This window comes from Monosiga brevicollis, genomic scaffold (assembly GCF_000002865.3).
Source record: "Monosiga brevicollis MX1 MONBRscaffold_24 genomic scaffold, whole genome shotgun sequence".
Taxonomy (NCBI): Eukaryota; class Choanoflagellata; order Craspedida; family Salpingoecidae; genus Monosiga; species Monosiga brevicollis.
This window is the reverse complement of record NW_001865061.1, coordinates 225,386-242,789: the sequence shown is the minus strand read 5'-3', so window position 1 is coordinate 242,789 and position 17,404 is coordinate 225,386. Positions and strand designations below refer to the sequence as shown.

The window sequence follows — 17,404 nt, the reverse complement described above, 5'->3', positions numbered from 1 at the left end:
GAAAAAACCCCCCCCCCCCCCCCCCCCCCTCTCTCTCTCTCTCTCTCGCTGTTCTGGCACGCAGAGGCAGAGAGACACACGCACGCGCATCCAGTTACAGATACCACACCGAGTGTGCGTTTGTTCTCGGCTGCCTGCCTCGGCTGCCAGGGTAGCTCATCCGACTGCCAGCCGGACAACCCTCACCCGCGTTAATGTTTTTTATTTTCCTTTGAAACCCTTGAATCATACACACATATATACGCGCGCAGAGCGACACACACACACACACACACACACACACACACACACACACGTCCTCATGATATAAGTTGGTCTGCCTTTTCTGCCTCAGCCTTGTCTGTGCTTTCGGCTCAGGCTCTTCTTCTTCTTCTTCCTTTTTTCTCCCACATCTGCACACACACACACTCACACACACATTCGCTCGCTCTTCTTCTTCCCCTTTTTCTTCATGCTCAGGGGAAAGGATTGACACGTCCGCTCGACTTGCTCTCTCACTCTCTCTCACTCTCACACACTCATACACGCACACACACACACACACACACACACCCTCAAAGAAACAACTTCTTCCTCTCCAGAGAGAAAAAGAAGATTCAAGGCTGGTTGAGCAAGGTCACACCCTCCTCCTCCCCTATTTCCCAACCTGTTTCTTGAACGTTGAAAGGGCGCTTGCTTTTCTTTGAATGGTGGTGGTGGTGCTGATGCTTGCTTGCTCAAGGTTCATCACAACTCACGGCCCTTTGCTTCCTGTTTTGATCATGATGATGATGATGATGGTTCCGTTCACTTAGGGACGGACGACCGCCCGCCTCGTACCAACACATCTGCATCCACACCAGGTGCAGCAGCAAGCCATTTGACACTAGGCAGCCAGCTGGTTCTGGGTGCGATTGATGTGAATGTTGCTTGCACAAGCCACCAAGCCGCCACCATCAACATGACGGAGGAACGTTGGGTCTGCGACTTTCCAGACTGCGGCAAAGTCTTTACACTCCGCCGAAACATGCTGCGTCACCGAAAACTGCACACGGAAGAAAAGGTCAGTGGATGAGTCCTGGCTGGCCATGGTTGGTCCGCCAATACCACGCCCGCGGAGCCTCGAAGCCTCACCGTCGTCGATATTGGTTTGCAGAAGCATGTATGTCCCCACCCGGAATGTGGGCGACGCTTCCATCGCGCGTCAGATTTGCGCTCCCATCAGCTCGTCCACGAACCCCAGAATCGCTTCTCCTGCACAGAGCCGAGCTGTGGTCGTCACTTTATTCGCGACTCGGATCTGCGCAGTCATGTTCGCCGTCATCATTCAACGCGCCGCAACTCCTCTGATTCCTCGTCCAACGCCACATCCAATGCCTCGAGTCCCATCCATCGAGGTATCCCTCGGCTTTCTCGCCCCACATCTCGATCCCTTGCCTCCATCTCGCATTTGGTCCGCCTCGTTCGCTTCGCCTCTTCCTTCCACCGTTGGCTCAGTCTCATGTAACCCCCTGGTCTCGCACTGCTCGGTAGGCGAAAGCTTCGAGTCCACGGCTCCCTCCCCCACTCGCCGCTCCGGCAAGCGCTCCGCCCGCCACCGCCAAGCTACCGCCCAAGCCCCGGACAGTCCCAATCGTGCCCCGGCCCCAAAGCGTTCCGCCACTCAAGCCACCACCGCCTCTTCGACCTCCGGCCGTCGCGCCCCGATGCCTCTGCAAACCCAACCCGCACGGCCCGTGGTCGCCGCGTCCCGCGCCAGCATCGCCACAGTCGTTCCCAACCCCCGCCCCCTTCACGACCTTTTGCCCAGCAGTCTGCGCGAGGCCGTCGCCCCCTCCGTCTCCCCCAACGACACCAGCATGGCCCTCGAAGAGCCCGATCTCATGTCCCGTCTCTTGGACTTTGACACCGACTGGCAAGCGCTCCTCGATTTCGAACCCGCCCGTGATACCCGGTCCGAATTTGCCCCCTACTTGGATGAAGAGACCAGTCTCTTTGAAGCTGCCGGTCTCATCTCAAACCCCACCTTTAACACATTCCTGACCGGTGTCGAGCACGCCGCCACCTCGACCTCTGCCGCAGCTGCGGCCGCCACCACCTCGGCGGGCGCCACCACCAACACCACCAACTCACATCCCGCCTTGGACCTTTCATTGAACCCCTCCGATACGGAATGCCAGCGCTGCGAGCCCCTCTGCGACACGCACGCCTCTTCCGTCCTGCTCCAGCTGCACGACGGCACTGGAGAAACACCCGCTACCAGCAACACCAACACTACACCAGCCCTCATGTCCTCCCTCTCCCACCACGTGCACCCGCATTTTCACCACAACCACCACCATCCTCAAACCTCTCAGTTTATGCACCTACCCACACATCAGATGCCCACCAGCTCGACGGCGACCATCAACTACATCCCCACATCTCTCAGCCAGCCTGCCGCTGCTGCCGCTGCTACCGTTCCCCAAACGTCGCTCGCGCCTGGATACGCCCATTCAAGTCAGATGGACGCCCAGCAAGCATCCCTGACTAATCTGGCAGCCAGCGGGCACAGCCACCAGCATCATCGGCCGGGCTGCGGTCATCCCATTGTGCGCCACCAAGATCACTTTGATTTCGTGCTCAAGGAAGGTCGCCTCTGGTGCGAAGACTCTGGTACCCTTATCGACTTGGAAACGGTTGCTGATAGTCTCTCCCTTGAAGCCCTGAATGGTGCCGATTGGGAACTCAAGCTGCCGTCTGTCGACGCCCGTTACTGAGTTTGCGGCGTCCTATGCGTTCCTTTCTTTCGTTTTGTCTGGACTGCGTGGCTTGTTTGAGTCGCTGGCCGCCTCGCTTGCCCACGCTGCTGTCTTTTCCAGTCATCCTGATGTTGAGTGAGCCAGGTTCGCCTTCTTGGCTCCTCTCTTTTCCTCGCCTTTTTTTTTTCGTTGGGGTTTTGCCCGAGTCTTGATTTTTTTTTTCCCCTGTGTATCGGCCCAGTCTGGGCTGCCATTCTGGCCAGTCTCTGCGCGACGTTCTTGGCGCTTCGATCGGCGACTTGCCGTTCCTTATCCTCGACACTTGTTGACTATCGCCCATGTATGCGACTCTGACGGACCCTTGTGGGCTACTGTCTGCCCTGATTTTGATTTTGATTTGATTTGATTTGAATTCTGTTATTGATTTTCCTTCATGTTTCCTTTTTATCTTTTTTTTGTTTTGCTTGGGAGGTGGGGTTATTCGAGCTTTCAAGTTTTCCCTACCTGTATCCTTTCCCCCCGCCCCCTTGGCTCCCCCACTTTTTTTTTTTTTTTTTGGTTTTTGGATTTTTGAGTTTCCGACCTCGTTGTCACTTCTTAGCTGTAGTTCCGATTTTGGCCATGCCACCAATGACACACCTTTGTCCCACCACGACCACTGCTTTACTTTGACGAAAGGGCGCCGGTTGCCTCTCTGCCTTTTCTGTCTCCTTCTCTCTCGTTTCAGAGCACTTGAACGTTTTTGTTGTTGTTATCAATGATCCTGTTGATTGGTGGTCAAGGGTCAAACGCTCAAGTTCCATTGTCGATATTGTGCTTACTGCCCTGTGTTCTTTCATGGGTGCAGCACTCACATGTACCTAGTGTGTATCTTTACAAGCCGCGTTTCCTCCATCCCGAGTTCATCCAGAATGCGTGTTCCATTGCCTTTCTCGCTCGTGTGTGCGTGTCGCCGCACCATTGCTTTTCTTTTTACCCCCCTCTTTTTTTTTTTCTTGAGTTCCTTTGCTCTGCAGCCGGTCTCGACCCGAGCGACCATCATTTTGTCGCTCTGTATCCATATAATTGACACCCTGGCCCGAACCTCCGTCAAACACCTTGTCTCCGCGCACACACATTTCCAGAGCAAATTCAATCTCCAGTCCCATGTCTGCATAAAGTACTAAGTCTTACATGTGTGCGTGTGTGTGTGTGCGTGTGTGGCGTTGATCACACCAAAAGTATTTTACTTCTTATTACCTTTTACTGTGTTTTTTTTTATTAAATTTTCTGTTGCTGGAGGTATATTTTTTTTTTTGGCAGCGCACCGGGGATACGTACGGCCTCTGGCTTTGGCTCGGCAGTGGGCCCTTGCTTTTCTTTTCTCCGCCCCAAGCAAGACTGTCTGGTACGGCCGTGGTTTGCCGTGGCTGTTGGGTCAGTGTGCTGCTTTCCATGTTGTTGCGGCTCGGGTGCGGACTCTTGAGCCAAAGGTTGACAGATATATCCTGACGTGGTACTGATCACACACACACACACACACACACACACACACGCACACACACGCGCGTCGGTGCAGTGTCGGTGGCGGCAGCAACGGCAGCAGTGACAGTGGCAGCAACAACGGGGGTGGATAGGCAGTGGCCAAAGTGGTTGTCCGTGAGCCCTTTTATTTTTTTAACCGCGGAGAAGCATCACCATGTTAGTGTTGTTTCAACGCTGCAGGTCATCTTAAGCGTTTCTCCGCGTTGACGCAGCCTCAAGCAACTAGCCGTACGTCTGCACCCCTGGGGCGCCTCTGTCTGTCGTGCACACGCCCTCCCGCTGTATTTGCTCCTCGATACCATCTGCTCTTGAGTCACTTCACGGCGGTAGTCATGGACTTGTCTGTTTTGCTCACACCATATGCTTTTGATGCTTGCAACCGAATGATGTCCAGCGCTTGGGGACCCGCATGAGCCCTGATTGATAACGAGATCCAAACTCGTCGAGCGCAACATCTGTTACGACCGCTGCCATGGGTGCCATGGGCGCCAAACCAACCCGCGTCCTCGCCTATGAGGAAGCTCTTGATCTCCGTGCGTTCAATCACTCCGCCACTGCCAAAATGACCTTGTCGCTCACCAGAACTTTGCCTTTACGCAGTGCCGGAGAAGGAGGTGCAGCATCTCCAAACCGCGTTTGAGGCTTTGCTTGGTCATGGTGATAACCTCGATCGTGCCACGTTCTGTTATCATGTGATGGCTGGCGTCCCCTCGGTCCTGCAATCGGTGTGTGCACCCACGTATCATGTCCTGCCCCCGTCTTGTCCCACCCAACCGAACCGCGAGAAAGGCGTTCCTGCATGAACCAAGCTCACCTGCACGTCTCGTCTGCACGGTTACAGAAATTGTACGCAGCCTTTGGTGGCACCCCAACTGGCATTGACTTCAAGTCTCTTGTTTGTGGCTTTGCCGTGTACACGCGGGGCTCCCCGCGCCACCGCGCACGTCGTACGTCCGGGTTGGAAATCTCTCTTGTAGCACAACCATCCATGATCCAGTCTCATGGCCCGTTGTCATTCTCATCCTCACCTGGCATGTACACAGTCATGTTTGCGGCCATGGTGGCACCAGATGCTGAAGGCCTGGCCTTGGCTGACTTTGAAAGTGTCCTCCTCATCACCGAACCGACTTTGCCCCCCTCCGTGGTCGACTGGTTTCGTCAACACAACACCCTGATGAGCGAAGAGCAGTTCGTGGCCTGGGCTCAGGAGCACGCGGAAACCCTGCAAGCGACCGCTTGGATCATCAAGGCTCGCTCAGAAAAACTTATTACGCCCCCGATCCTCAATTATTATGGCACTCTTCAAGACCACACCGGCAGTACGCTTGCTAACCTTGTTCAAACCATCTGACTTCTTGCAAACACCCCTGGTGATCATTTCCTTTAATCACCTGTCCTCTCTGTTCTCACCCCATTCGTTGTTGTTTTCTCTCTCTTGCTCTTGGCTCTTCCCTTCCTTGTTTCTCCGTCAACTCCACCCCCACCTGACCTGGTTTAAAAGTCCCGGAGGACGACATTCGTCACTTTGAGCGGCGTTACTACGCCCTGCGTCCCACCCATGCACGACACAAGTTTGACCGACGCCTGTTCGTCGATCAATGCTGCCCTCCCCTGTCGGAGGCTTTGGCGACCCGTACGTGCTCATGCATGGTTTTGGTTTGTTTGCATTGCGTGGCACACCTAATGAAGACCCCTCAACCTTTTGCCAACGTCTGGCCCGCTCGACTTCTCACGACAACAGGCTGGTTTCACCTCTTGGATTCCGATGGCAACGGGGACCTTTCTTTTCGCGAATTACTCCAAGGCTTTGCAAAGTGTTGCTATGGCTCTCGTGAATCCCGCTTGCGAGGTCAGGCGCTCATGCCACGCACGTCTGTCATCTCTGTTGTACTGCTGCCCCTCACCATATCGCGTGGTTTCCTCGAAAAACTCCAGCACTGTTCGACTGGTTTGATGTCGATCAGAACGGGTCGTTGCAGGAGACCGAAATTTTGGGCATGCTCAACGCACAAATAGAGCTGCGCCGAGCGCTGACCACCCTGCGCCCTGGTCACAGCGCTGCCCCGTCAACTACAGTCTCAAACCTGACCAGCCCGACAGCCGCTCCCAGCGCCTCGGGGGAGGGCGATTTGCTTCAACAAACCACCCTATTTTCCACCTCTTGTGCAAGTACTGAGGTCCAGCAGTTGCGCGCTGATCTGGAGGCGTTTAGCACAGACACAGCAACCCTCGTGCTGGACAAGGATGCTTTTGCGTCTTGGGCCCTGCACAAAAGGTGAGTGGTAAAGCAGCTTCGATGTCAGCCTGGCTTGAACGCACTCTTACCTGACTGACGGCCGTCTCGCGGATTTGTTTTTATATTTGGGCTGCTACAGGGTCCTAGATCCTTTGCTTGCAGCCTTGGATCAAGTCTTGATGCTGGTGTACTGTCTGCGGCCCAAAACGCCAGTTGACGAAGGACGCGTCATCGTTGCTGCCATGAAACGCCACAAGTCTGTCGCGTTATGCAGACCCCCCGCCTCCTTTTTTTTTTTCAATTGTTTTTTAATTTTGTGTTTTTTTAATTTTTGATTTATTTTTATCGTGTTGTTGCTCCAACTTCATTTCCAAGCCCTTGTTTGTCTGGCGCAGCTGGATAGGATGCCGTACAATTGCTCTCACCCCCGTCTCGCCTTTCGTTCGCTACGTACAAACAGTGCCAAGGATTTGAGCGTGTTGGAAACACAACGCGCGCGCTGCTACATTCTGTCAGCCGAGTGGTGGCGTGCATGGAAGGTTTATGCTCAGCTTGAAACGGGGAACTCTGCGCAAGTGAACACCGGCACGGGCATCAGCCCGCGGCGGAAACGCCGGGCCACTGGCTCAACATCTTCCGCCGTGTCTTCTTCCTCCAGTGCCGTGGATGGTGAGCCTCAGGGCCCGGGTCGCATTGACAACGAATCCCTTTGTCTTTCGGCCCATCGTCGGTCAACGCGTTCTGATTGGGGCGCCCGCTTGCGGCCCGATGTGTCGGTGAAAAAAGACTTTGTCATCGTCTCTGCCGAGGTATGTGTGCTGCTCCATGACGTTGCTTTGTCCAAATGGACAGACCTCGATCGATCGCGCATGCGCTCGGCGCCTCGCCGTTCAAGCAACTGACTTTGCGTACCCGCGAATGCGTTTACACGTTTTCGTCAGGCTTGGACTGCGCTGTCGGCCTGGTATGGCGGTGGACCCGTCATTTCCCGGCCACTGGTGGCCAATCGACAAACAGCTTCCTTGGAAGTGGAACTGTTCCCCATCAACGTCAAAGTGATGCATTACGCGCCTGTCAAAGCGGGTCGTCTCGCTCTCGCCTCGGACAACGATGAAAAGCTTTCTGTCACGCTCCTCTTCTACACGGACATCAGCAAGATGGAGACGCTCGAGAGCGTGACCAACACGATTCTGCGACACAAGCGCGACATGACCTTTGAAAGGAGCAACACCAAGGCTGCGGCCCGCCTCTGGGACTTTAAGAACCCCAAGCATCCCATTCTTCTGTCCGAGACAGATTTGACGGTGGAAGAAGCGCAGATCACGGATGGTCACACGCTTTTACTGGAGGTGTGCAATGCCGACCTGTCCTGGCCCTCTGAAATGCTTGCGGTTGCGCGTTCCAACTTGAACAGCGCCGATGACGCCCATGACGTGGCCATGGATCCCTCCACCGTGGACCGCCACACTCTTCTCAAGTCGGACGGCATCACGGGTCTCAGCAATCTGGGTAACACCTGCTACATGAACGCCGCACTGCAGTGCCTTAACCACACCAGTCCGCTCAAGGCCTACTTTGAGCACTACCACCACCTTGCCGAGCTGAACATGGACAACGTCCTGGGCTACCAAGGCATTATTGCCAAGCGTTACGGCGACTTGATTCTGCAACTGTCCGAGGGTCGTCGGTCCGTGGCCCCCGTTAAATTTCGGGCTGCTGTGCAAAAGTATGCCGAGCGCTTCAGTGGCAACCAGCAGCACGATTCTCAGGAATTGCTGGCTTTTGTGTTGGACGCTTTGCATGAAGACTTAAATCGTGTCACCGAGAAGCCGTACGTCGAGCGCAAGGACAGTGAGGGACGGCCCGACGCAGTGGTCGCCGCAGAGCACTGGCAAAATCACGTGGCACGCAACCGCTCGATCATGGTTGACCTCTTCCACGGTCAGCTACGATCGGAGATGCGCTGCAAGGAGTGTGGGTTTGCTTCGGTCACGTTTGACCCTGCGTCATCGTGGACGCTCCCGCTGCCTTCTGAAGGCTCATCCACAGTGGAAACGCTGCTGCATCGTCTCGACGGGTCGGCCCCCGTCAAATACGCTCTGCAAATGGAGCCGGGTTGTACATACGGGGAGATGCGCACGGCTTTGGCTCGTGCCTCCGGCTTGAGTGAGCTGCAAATCATCCTGGCAGAAACACGGCAGGGATTGTTGTATCGCGTCTGCGAAGAGACGGACCGCATCCGGTCGGTCAACTCACAGATGGTGCATGCGTTCGAGTGCGATGCCGAGGCCTGTCACTACGGCGTGGCAGTCTCCCGCGTTTTGCGCTCCATCCAGCTGCCCAACCAGAATCACCGACCCTCTTTCTCCGGGGCCAAGCCGGGCGATGGTGCCGGATCGCAACCGCGAACCCGGCGGATTTCGACTTCCTCTGCCAGTGGCGGGGGAGTGGACAACGGCCAGACCGGCTCGACCAACACCGCAGGAGCTCCCAATGCCCGTCCACGAGGGCCGTCTACCACCTCTGCCAGTGGGCGCAATCGCCTCTCCTCCACTTCATCCTCATCGGGAATGACTCGAGTTCGTCTTCCCAGCACGGGAAGTCAACCTGCGGCTGATCGTCGTGGCAGTGTCACGTCTCAACGTCGTGGCAGTGTGTCCTCTCAGCGCCGCAATAGCGTCACGTCCCAGCGTCGTGGCAGCATGACTTCCCAGCGACGTAGCAGTATGTCCGGAGTATCTGCTGAACTGGTCGCCACGGTTCGCGAAGTTGTTGCGCGCACTCCCATCCCTCGTGGCGCTTTCAGTGCCCTCATGCGCCGGGTGCCAGGTCACTTGGTACGAACACTTGCATCTCTCTGACAATCATTCCCCAACCTTTTTTTTTTTTTTTTTCCCTCCCTTTAGACCTACGTATCCTATTGACATGATCCCTTGTACTTGATGTTTGCAGGTTGTGGTGCAGCGGCAATGGCGCACGCTCAGCCCCCATCTGCTCTGTTTGCCGTCGCGGCCCACCGTCATTGGCTCCTCAGTACTCCTTCCGTACAAGTTTGGTACGTGTGCCACAACTTTTGTATTTCCAGCTAGGGGACTGAGGCTGCGGGGTCGACACTGCATCTTTCTGGTACCGTGTCACACTTACTTTCCTTGCATGTGGTGGGACGGGTTAAATTGGTGGGCAGGCACGACCACCCAGCGGGAGCTTTACGAGCGTGCTTGGAAGCAGCTTCAGCGGTACATGGATAAGGAGTTGTGTGCCAAAGTCAACGCCACTCGTGAGTATCCGTTTGTGCTGAAGCGCATCACCGAGTACGACATGAGCGCCTGTTCTGAATGCCCTTGGTACAAGTAAGTGCAGTCCCAATCACTCAAAAAGCATGTTTGTACTGCTTCCCTGACTCATTTATCCATGGATTCATGCACGGCCCAGCTACTGCGCCGGCTGCGCTATTCCGAACGACGAACAACCCGTTGCCCTGGCTGAGCGCCAGCTTGTTGCTTTGGATTGGGATAGCAAGGCATTCCACCTTTATTACCAGTCGCAGGCCGAATATCAATCGCTCAAGGTCAGAGCACAGTGTCGCGGTGTAGTTGAGATTGAAGGCGTGAAATGATAGAGTGATCTCCCATCACCGCATCAAGTCTCGTGAATATGCTCTTACACATTGTATATTCTGTTGGAAAAGGACGAAAGCGTGCGCGAGTTGCGTTCACGTGCCGAAGAGCCGGTGACCATGGCCGACTGCCTCAAGTCTTTCATCAAAGCCGAGGATATGACCAAGGATGACACTTGGTATTGCAGCAACTGCAAGGTTGGTGTTGGTGATGGCGTCGTCTGTAGGCGTGCGACTGAACCGGGTGGTAGTGGGCCGGTCATCATTGCCGCGTCACGCGTGATTCTACTTTCCGAGTATTTTTTCCTATTCCCCCAAAGGAATCAGAGCTGGGAGGGACTTTGGGGGTGGAGAGAGTGATTGGCATTGCTTCTGCGTTTTGCCTCACTCTTTGACGCTGTGTGGTTTCTGCGCGGCAGGAGCATCGTGACGCCGTGAAGAAGCTCGACATTTGGAGCATCCCACCTTTTTTGGTTGTGCACCTTAAAAGGTTTCAGCAGGTCAATGGCTTGTGGCGCAAGTCCAACAAGGTGGTGCAAGTGCCGCTGCACAACTTTGATCCATGGCCCTACTCGGCCCACCATCACGCGACGCCTCCGGTGCGCATGATCATCAGTTCATCTGGCTCTGGGCCGGAGACTGAAGCGGCTGCCGACCCCGAGAGAGGCGAGGCTGAGAGCACACCTGCCGGCCGCAAACTGGTCTTGGGTGGCGGGTTGCAGCTGGGTGGGGTTACCACCACAGATTCAACAACGGACGATGCTGATGCTGATGCTGATGCTGATGCTGATGCTGATGCTGATGCTGATGCTGATGTTGAGACACCAGACTCATTGGCTGCAATGCCAGGCAAGGTGGACCATGTCTGTGCGCCAGCAGTGGCAGATCACCCTGGGCTTGAGGATCAGGGAGCTGGTGCGTCAAACGCCATCAGCCGGGCATCGCCAGTACCCACGGCTGGGGCTAGCTCAGGCGACGAAGCGAAGGAGGCACCTGCCCAGGCACAAGATCGAGAAGAGAGTGGCGATGACGGCGTAAAAGACAGCCCGATGCCAGCCACCTACAACAAGCTAGACCCTCACAAGGTATGTCTTATCCTTGAGAAAAGGGAGGGGAGGATAGGGGCCGAGAAGAACATGGATTGTGCATGTTTCAATATTTGCCACAAACCCCGACTCGCTGGCTCTCCCTGCCTCTCGCAACATGCTCATGATCACGTGCGTGCGTGGCCGGACCCTGCAGGACGTGTACAAAGATGTGAATTCTCCTCGTTTGTACGATCTGTACGCCATTGTGGTAAGTCTGCCTCTTTTTTTTTTTTTTTTTTTTTTTTTTTTTTTTTTTTTTTTTTTTTTATTATTATTATTTTATAGCACGACAAGACGCACAGGCATTCCTCACGACATGGGTCTCTTGCCTCAGTTGCACATGGGAATTCTGGGGGGTGGGCACTACGTCGCGTATGCGCGGGGCAAAAGCGGCAAATGGTACCTGTTTGATGATAGTAGTTGTCGGGAGGTACGTCACCGATGATCCCAAGTTCAGTTCTTCCTCGGCGGTGCCAGCTGATGAGCGTTGATTTATTGCAGGTGCCCGAGTCAGAGGTGGAGAAGCAGAGCAAGGCTGCCTATCTCTTGTTTTACCGAGCTCAGGGTCTACGTAAGCGGCTTGCTGCTTTCCTCCATGTTGTTTCTGGAGCGCGCTGCATGTGCCTTGGCTCTGTCTTGCTCACTTTGGCTTGACATATCCGTGTGTGGTAGGCGAGGCCCAGCTCTTGCCTGATACAAGCAAGGCAGTCTTGGAGGAGCTGGCCCAAGAGTACCAGGTCCACCAGGAGCGTCTGCATCGGGACCAGACTTGCAGTGTCATGTAGCGCAGTTGCATAGTGCCCGGCTGTATACACAACATTGGCAAGGACAATGAGCAGTCGGAGTGAATTATTTCATGATCGACCCGGGGCCATTGAGAAGCGTGCTTTTCTACAACTCTTTCTTCTCGTTAACATCAACCATGGGTTTGTGGAACACTTGGGTGTCGGCAGGGGTATACATTACTGCATAGGGGCAGTACCCTTGGCCATGTATGTTAGGTTTCGCAAAATTCAATGTTTTTGGCACACTTCAATTGCGATGAGAAAAACAAAGTAAGCAGGTGAGAGACAGCGCGTGCATCTTGGTGTTGAGCCACAAGGAAAACAACACTGCCACGGCAAAGAAAATGGGCACACGACGAATCATCCACAATCACTGTCACGGCCAGAGATATCAGAATTCCCCTCAGGGGAGTGCCTGTTGACTTGAGATCATGGAAGGAATACAAGCCATCCTGATATAAAATACAACAACTAACGAGACGACTTTCGGTGTCTTCAAGAGGGACAACAGTCCCCGACGGCGACACATCACAAACACGGCGGGTCACGACGCCATCATTTTGATTATGAGTTTTGATGGCAGAGTTGCTAGAAGCCCAATGAATCGTACGGATCGCCACGACCAAACTTGAAGATGACGGAGCTACCGGGAAGTAAGCCAAACAGGGCATTGAACGTGGGTGGGTGGGGGAAGAGGGTTGGGATGGTTGAGATGGAGCAAAGGATTGTCAGTGGATGTAAGGCTGGGAAGATGGCAGAAGGGAAATCAAGGCAAGGTACCCACCTGATGAAGACAAGCATGTTCTGCAAGAAGACGGCGACGCCAGGATAGACTTCATCTGACGAGAGGCAGGTGGAACGGGCCTTGGCCGATGAGGCCCAGCTAGAAATGGCAGGTTGAGGGAATGGGCAGCGGGGCAGAGCAGGGCGCGAGCACGCACCTCGCTGCACGTAGATGACCATCATCCACACGGCGGCAATCAGGGATCCAAAGGACATGACGAGGCCCAAGACGAGCCAAATGCGGGCACCTGAGGCCAAGGGCGACGAGCGACAAGCAATGAGGAGTGCGTCAGGCACACGTGGGTGGCAAAGAGCAAGAACCTGGTGCATCTTGGCAAGCGGGGCGTGCATCTGCTGACCAATTGGACCCAATGCACCCTCCGTGTACATGCCACTGCCAATCATTTCTGACGAGATGGCATTGACCCTAAAAAACACAAAAACGACAACGTCAAAGCCGATCGAGGCTGGAGCTTGAGCCTCCGGCAGGGCTCGTGCGCTGTGAACATACATGAACATGCCGACGGTGGACATGACGCCGATGGCATGGTGCTTTTTGATGACATGGTCGTTGACGGCGGCATCGATCATGAACCACCATCCGACCGCAAACTACGTTGTTGTTGAGAGCAGCGACGAATGAGATTGCGGCACTCAGAGCTGCAAGAGCAGAAAGCGGCAGGGATGTTTCAAAAGCTGGAGTGTGCCCGAAGCATCCGGCATGCCATTTCAACTTGAAGCGTCGAGACCAGGCGAGAATGCAGGGAGATGTTGCCGTCGTACGGGCTGGGTCGGCAAGGCGAGCAGTGATGACGCGGGCACGGGCTGCTTACCAAGACGCCGGCACTGATACTGGAGATGGGGTTTCGATGTTGTCGAAGTACATCAGCACAGCCTTCACATGCGTCACACTTGACGCAGTCTGCACATCCCATGCAACCCTCATCCAAACACCCCGGCGCTGCCATCCTGCTCCTCCGACGAGATCGATCCGTTGCGCCCTCTCCGCTCTCGCGTCCAAATGAGAGAGAGAGAGAGAGAGAGAGAGAGAGAGAGAGAGAGAGAGAGGCAACAAAGGAGCAAAGTTTCAAGTTGATTTTAAAGGCAACTTCAACGGCATGCAGAGAGAGAGCGTGTTCCAGCTTCAATTTCAGAGACTTGATCGCAACACTGACCATTTGGGCAGTGGCGCGATTTCAGGTGTTTGGAAACGATGGCCATGTCGATGGCAGCGGCAGAGGTGCGTGCATCCCGTCTTGAAGCGGTGAGGGGACTCGGTGGTTGGAGGATCGATCTGAGAGGAGAGCATGCGTACGGTTGTGGGGGAGCGCTGGGTCTCACTCGTGCATTTGATCAACCGGTTAGACGGTCGATGAGGATGGGCAGCTCTCAGAGCTGATGAGGCATGTGCGCGCGGTCGAGGCCATTGCTGTGGACTTGGCCCGACAGAACCGCATGCTGCGCCATCGCTTGGCTCTGCATGGCGATGATGTTTTGGACAAGCACTCACCGCGCGTCATTGCCAGCCCTGAAGACATGTTTGACGAGCAAAAGGTCTGCCATACCTAGCCAACTTGCACGCCGAGCTCGTGTGCCCAGCCAGCCGTCAATGCTGATCAAAGCCCCAGCAGCCATGTCTTTCTCACCTTGGCCGGGCCCACCCGAGGCCTGCTTGTAGCGCTCCATCGTTCCAAAGTCTTTGCAGGCCGCCTATCATGCAGGCAGCAAGCTCGCTTCCACGCTTAAACGACACGAACCTCCGACGCACGATGGTCCGTGATGCCAATCCCCTCTTTGCACCCGTTCCGATATCGGCACAGCTCCTGTCTTCATTTTCTTTGGTTTCTATACCTCTGTTCGTTGCTCACATGTCTTCGGGGTGCACCTTCCTGCAGGTCTGGTTCAGGTCAAGTATACCCTGAACACAGATGCCGTCCAGGATCTGGAGCTACTTCACCTGTCTGATGCTGCAGATTCCAACCACCTTAGCCCAGCCCTTGTACGCCACCACCCCTTGTAGACATGAACATGCTTGGCATCTGCTTTTGGCATGTGGTGATTCGACGCTGGTTCATTTCCTTCCGCGGCATACCGTGCTCTTGCAGTTGGCTAGTGCCTGCGTGGATAGCATTGTCCGTCTCTACGATGCCCGCAGCGGCCTTATTCATCTTTCATATCAAGGACACCGCGGTGCTGTCAACGGTGTCGCCTTGCGACGAGCTTCCGCCCTGGAGAGCAGCGCCGCGGCCATCGGCGTCTCCGCCTCGGGAGATCACACCGTGCACATTTGGCGCGTGCCATCCTCCATCCTAGAGTCAGTCCCGCGGCACGCCTGCCAATACGAACAAACTGACACGAAACACAAACTCGTTTCCATCCGAGCGTGCTCCTGCAATTCATCAAGCTTCATGGTGCTGATCTCACCGGGGTGCGTGTTTGCGGACTTGACAGATCCAAGACCTTGACCGAAGCCAACCTGCATTTCGAACAGCATGACGTCTCGGATGCCGGTAGGATCACATTTAGATTCCAAGCCGGTTTGGGCCTCGAAACCCGCCCCTGCTCTTTCACGGTTTGCCTCTCACAGACCTCACCCCATCGGGGCTCGGCATCATGTTTTTGCTCAATCTTTTTTGCGTAGTATCCACCCCGGCCAACCTGGACGCCACCAGCGTGCTTCGCCTTCACACAGGAGCCGTGTCCAGCGTCGATTTTGCCTCGGATACAAGTATCCTCAGCGGCAGCTGGGACTGCACCTCTGCGCTCACAGACATTGAAACAGGCAAACTCATTCTCAAACTTGATCAGAACGACGCTTGTAGTGAGGCGCAAGTCACATGTACGCTCAAGAATGCGTCGCCTCGTTGTTGCCCAGATTTGCCCGTGCCATCAATGTTCCCGCTACGCTGACCGCATGTTTTGGGCTATAGACGTGAAATGCAACGAGAACGGCCACATTGCCGCCACCTGTACCCGCGAGAGCTCCACCAACACCCGGCTCTGGGACTTTAGGCAGGGCAGTCTCTCCATGATCAATATCATTGACGGCCATCGTGGAGCAGTCAATGGCGTGGCCTTTATGGATGATTACAAGCTCGTCACGGGCTCGGACGATCGCACCATCAAGGTTTGCCTGCTTCATTCCCTTTCATTTCATGCACTGCGTGCAAAGCTAGTCTGTGTCTGGCCTTCTCTCTTGGCGAATATCGCTGATTGTATCTCGTGCTTTTCCTGTGCGCTCAGGTGTGGGATCTGCGGCGGCTGCAGCGCGCCGAGGTGACAATCAACACTTCCGATGCCGTGAATCGCTTGTCTGTCAGCCCGAACAACAAGCTGATTGCCGCTCCCCTCGAATCACCCTTTGTCAAAATCTACTCAACGGCGGGTGTCAAGGCCACGCGTCTCCCCTTGCGCAAGGGCCGGCAGCGTCACCGCAAGATGACGACATGTACCGTGTGGCTCAGCGACGAGCAAGTCATTTCCGCCGGCCTTGACGGCGAGGTGCGCGACCCTGGCCGACTTGATGACCTCCTCCTCGCTGAGCCTGCCCAAAGTTGGACCCTCCTTTGTTCTTGTCACTCGGGCATTCGATTCTTGCTCTTTGTAGATTTACCAGTGGCGCCTGGCGCGCACCAACGAGCGCGGGCCTTTGAACCAACGGAAGTCGGGACGCAGCGAAAGCGAGCCTTTTGCATCAGGCGACAACGATTGACCCCACCCGAACGCACAAACACAAATCCTTAATTGCGCTTTGGGAAAAGCCTCGCGCCCCAATCTGAAATGTAACGGCACCTTTTTAATTGACATGCAAACCACACTTTTGACGTCATCTTTTCTGCTCTGTTTCACAGGTTCGTCATGCATTCAAATCTCAGGGCAATTTTTTCCCGTTGGCTTGCCCAAGTTTGTGCTCCATTGGCATATACAGACAACTCTCTCGCACAACCCAAAACCCAAATCTCCAGAACCAGGCGAATTTTTTTTTTTTTTTTTTTTTTATTTTTGATTATTTTTTTTGGGATGTGTTAGCGTCAAATCCGTGCTTCCACGCATTTGAACACTCCCACTGCTTTCGCACACACTCAGCATCGGTCGCTATGGGTCTTCCTATTGGTATTCCATAGCTACGACGACCTCACACATTGACACCTACTTTTGGACCCCCTGGGCTTGATCCTCCTCGTGGCAGTCACATGAGTAAACACCGCGTGTGACGCGGTCCCCACGATGCCTGGGCAGCTGCCCTGGGGCAATAAGCTTGTGGCTACTGTTGTTTCCCTTTGTTGTGACACCTGCGGTCGGGCACGAGTTGCACTTTCCCTATCCTCGGGATTGAGCGACTCTACAGCTATTCTAACGGTGCACCTGGTCTGGTCACTGTGAATGCTTGCCGACCGCAGGTACGTCAAGCCCTCTGCCATTCTGTCTTCCCCTTGCTCTCCTGTGTGCTCTGCTCTCTTGTGACTTTCCCTATCCTCGGGATTGAGCGACTCTACAGCTATTCTAACGGTGCACCTGGTCTGGTCACTGTGAATGCTTGCCGACCGCAGCTGGTTCAATTGACCTCAAGACACCACCAAAGCTTTCGCTCCGCTCCGACGGACGTCTCTCAAACCTCTCTCAAAACGCTTCCTCAAACCTACGCGCTTCCT

At 54.9% G+C, this 17,404-nt stretch overlaps 3 protein-coding genes across 3 annotated transcripts; 2 read left to right on the top strand and 1 right to left on the bottom strand.

Annotated features, from left to right (window-relative positions):
- Positions 1-4,716: 4,716 nt before the first annotated feature.
- On the top strand, positions 4,717-12,391 carry MONBRDRAFT_33771 (uncharacterized protein; the record flags this gene model as incomplete). The annotated part of the gene is made up of 21 exons (XM_001748626.1): positions 4,717-4,777; positions 4,845-4,969; positions 5,086-5,191; positions 5,288-5,563; positions 5,746-5,877; positions 5,986-6,093; positions 6,180-6,519; positions 6,620-6,736; positions 7,139-7,289; positions 7,422-9,317; positions 9,433-9,535; positions 9,665-9,830; positions 9,913-10,048; positions 10,169-10,294; positions 10,516-11,181; positions 11,339-11,392; positions 11,519-11,614; positions 11,686-11,755; positions 11,857-11,921; positions 12,186-12,239; positions 12,356-12,391. 21 exons carry the CDS (start codon positions 4,717-4,719, stop codon positions 12,389-12,391), a joined length of 4,884 nt encoding a protein of 1,627 aa, XP_001748678.1.
- Positions 12,392-12,557: 166 nt separating this feature from the next.
- Positions 12,558-13,930, bottom strand: MONBRDRAFT_28158 (uncharacterized protein; the record flags this gene model as incomplete). Its single annotated transcript, XM_001748556.1, has 5 exons — positions 12,558-12,712; positions 12,911-13,000; positions 13,112-13,179; positions 13,264-13,364; positions 13,586-13,930. 5 exons carry the CDS (start codon positions 13,928-13,930, stop codon positions 12,558-12,560), a joined length of 759 nt encoding a protein of 252 aa, XP_001748608.1.
- Positions 13,931-13,965: 35 nt separating this feature from the next.
- Positions 13,966-16,464, top strand: MONBRDRAFT_10829 (uncharacterized protein; the record flags this gene model as incomplete). The annotated part of the gene is made up of 8 exons (XM_001748625.1): positions 13,966-13,992; positions 14,118-14,306; positions 14,858-15,066; positions 15,135-15,262; positions 15,394-15,591; positions 15,683-15,879; positions 15,996-16,253; positions 16,360-16,464. 8 exons carry the CDS (start codon positions 13,966-13,968, stop codon positions 16,462-16,464), a joined length of 1,311 nt encoding a protein of 436 aa, XP_001748677.1.
- Between the last annotated feature and the right edge of the window lie 940 nt (positions 16,465-17,404).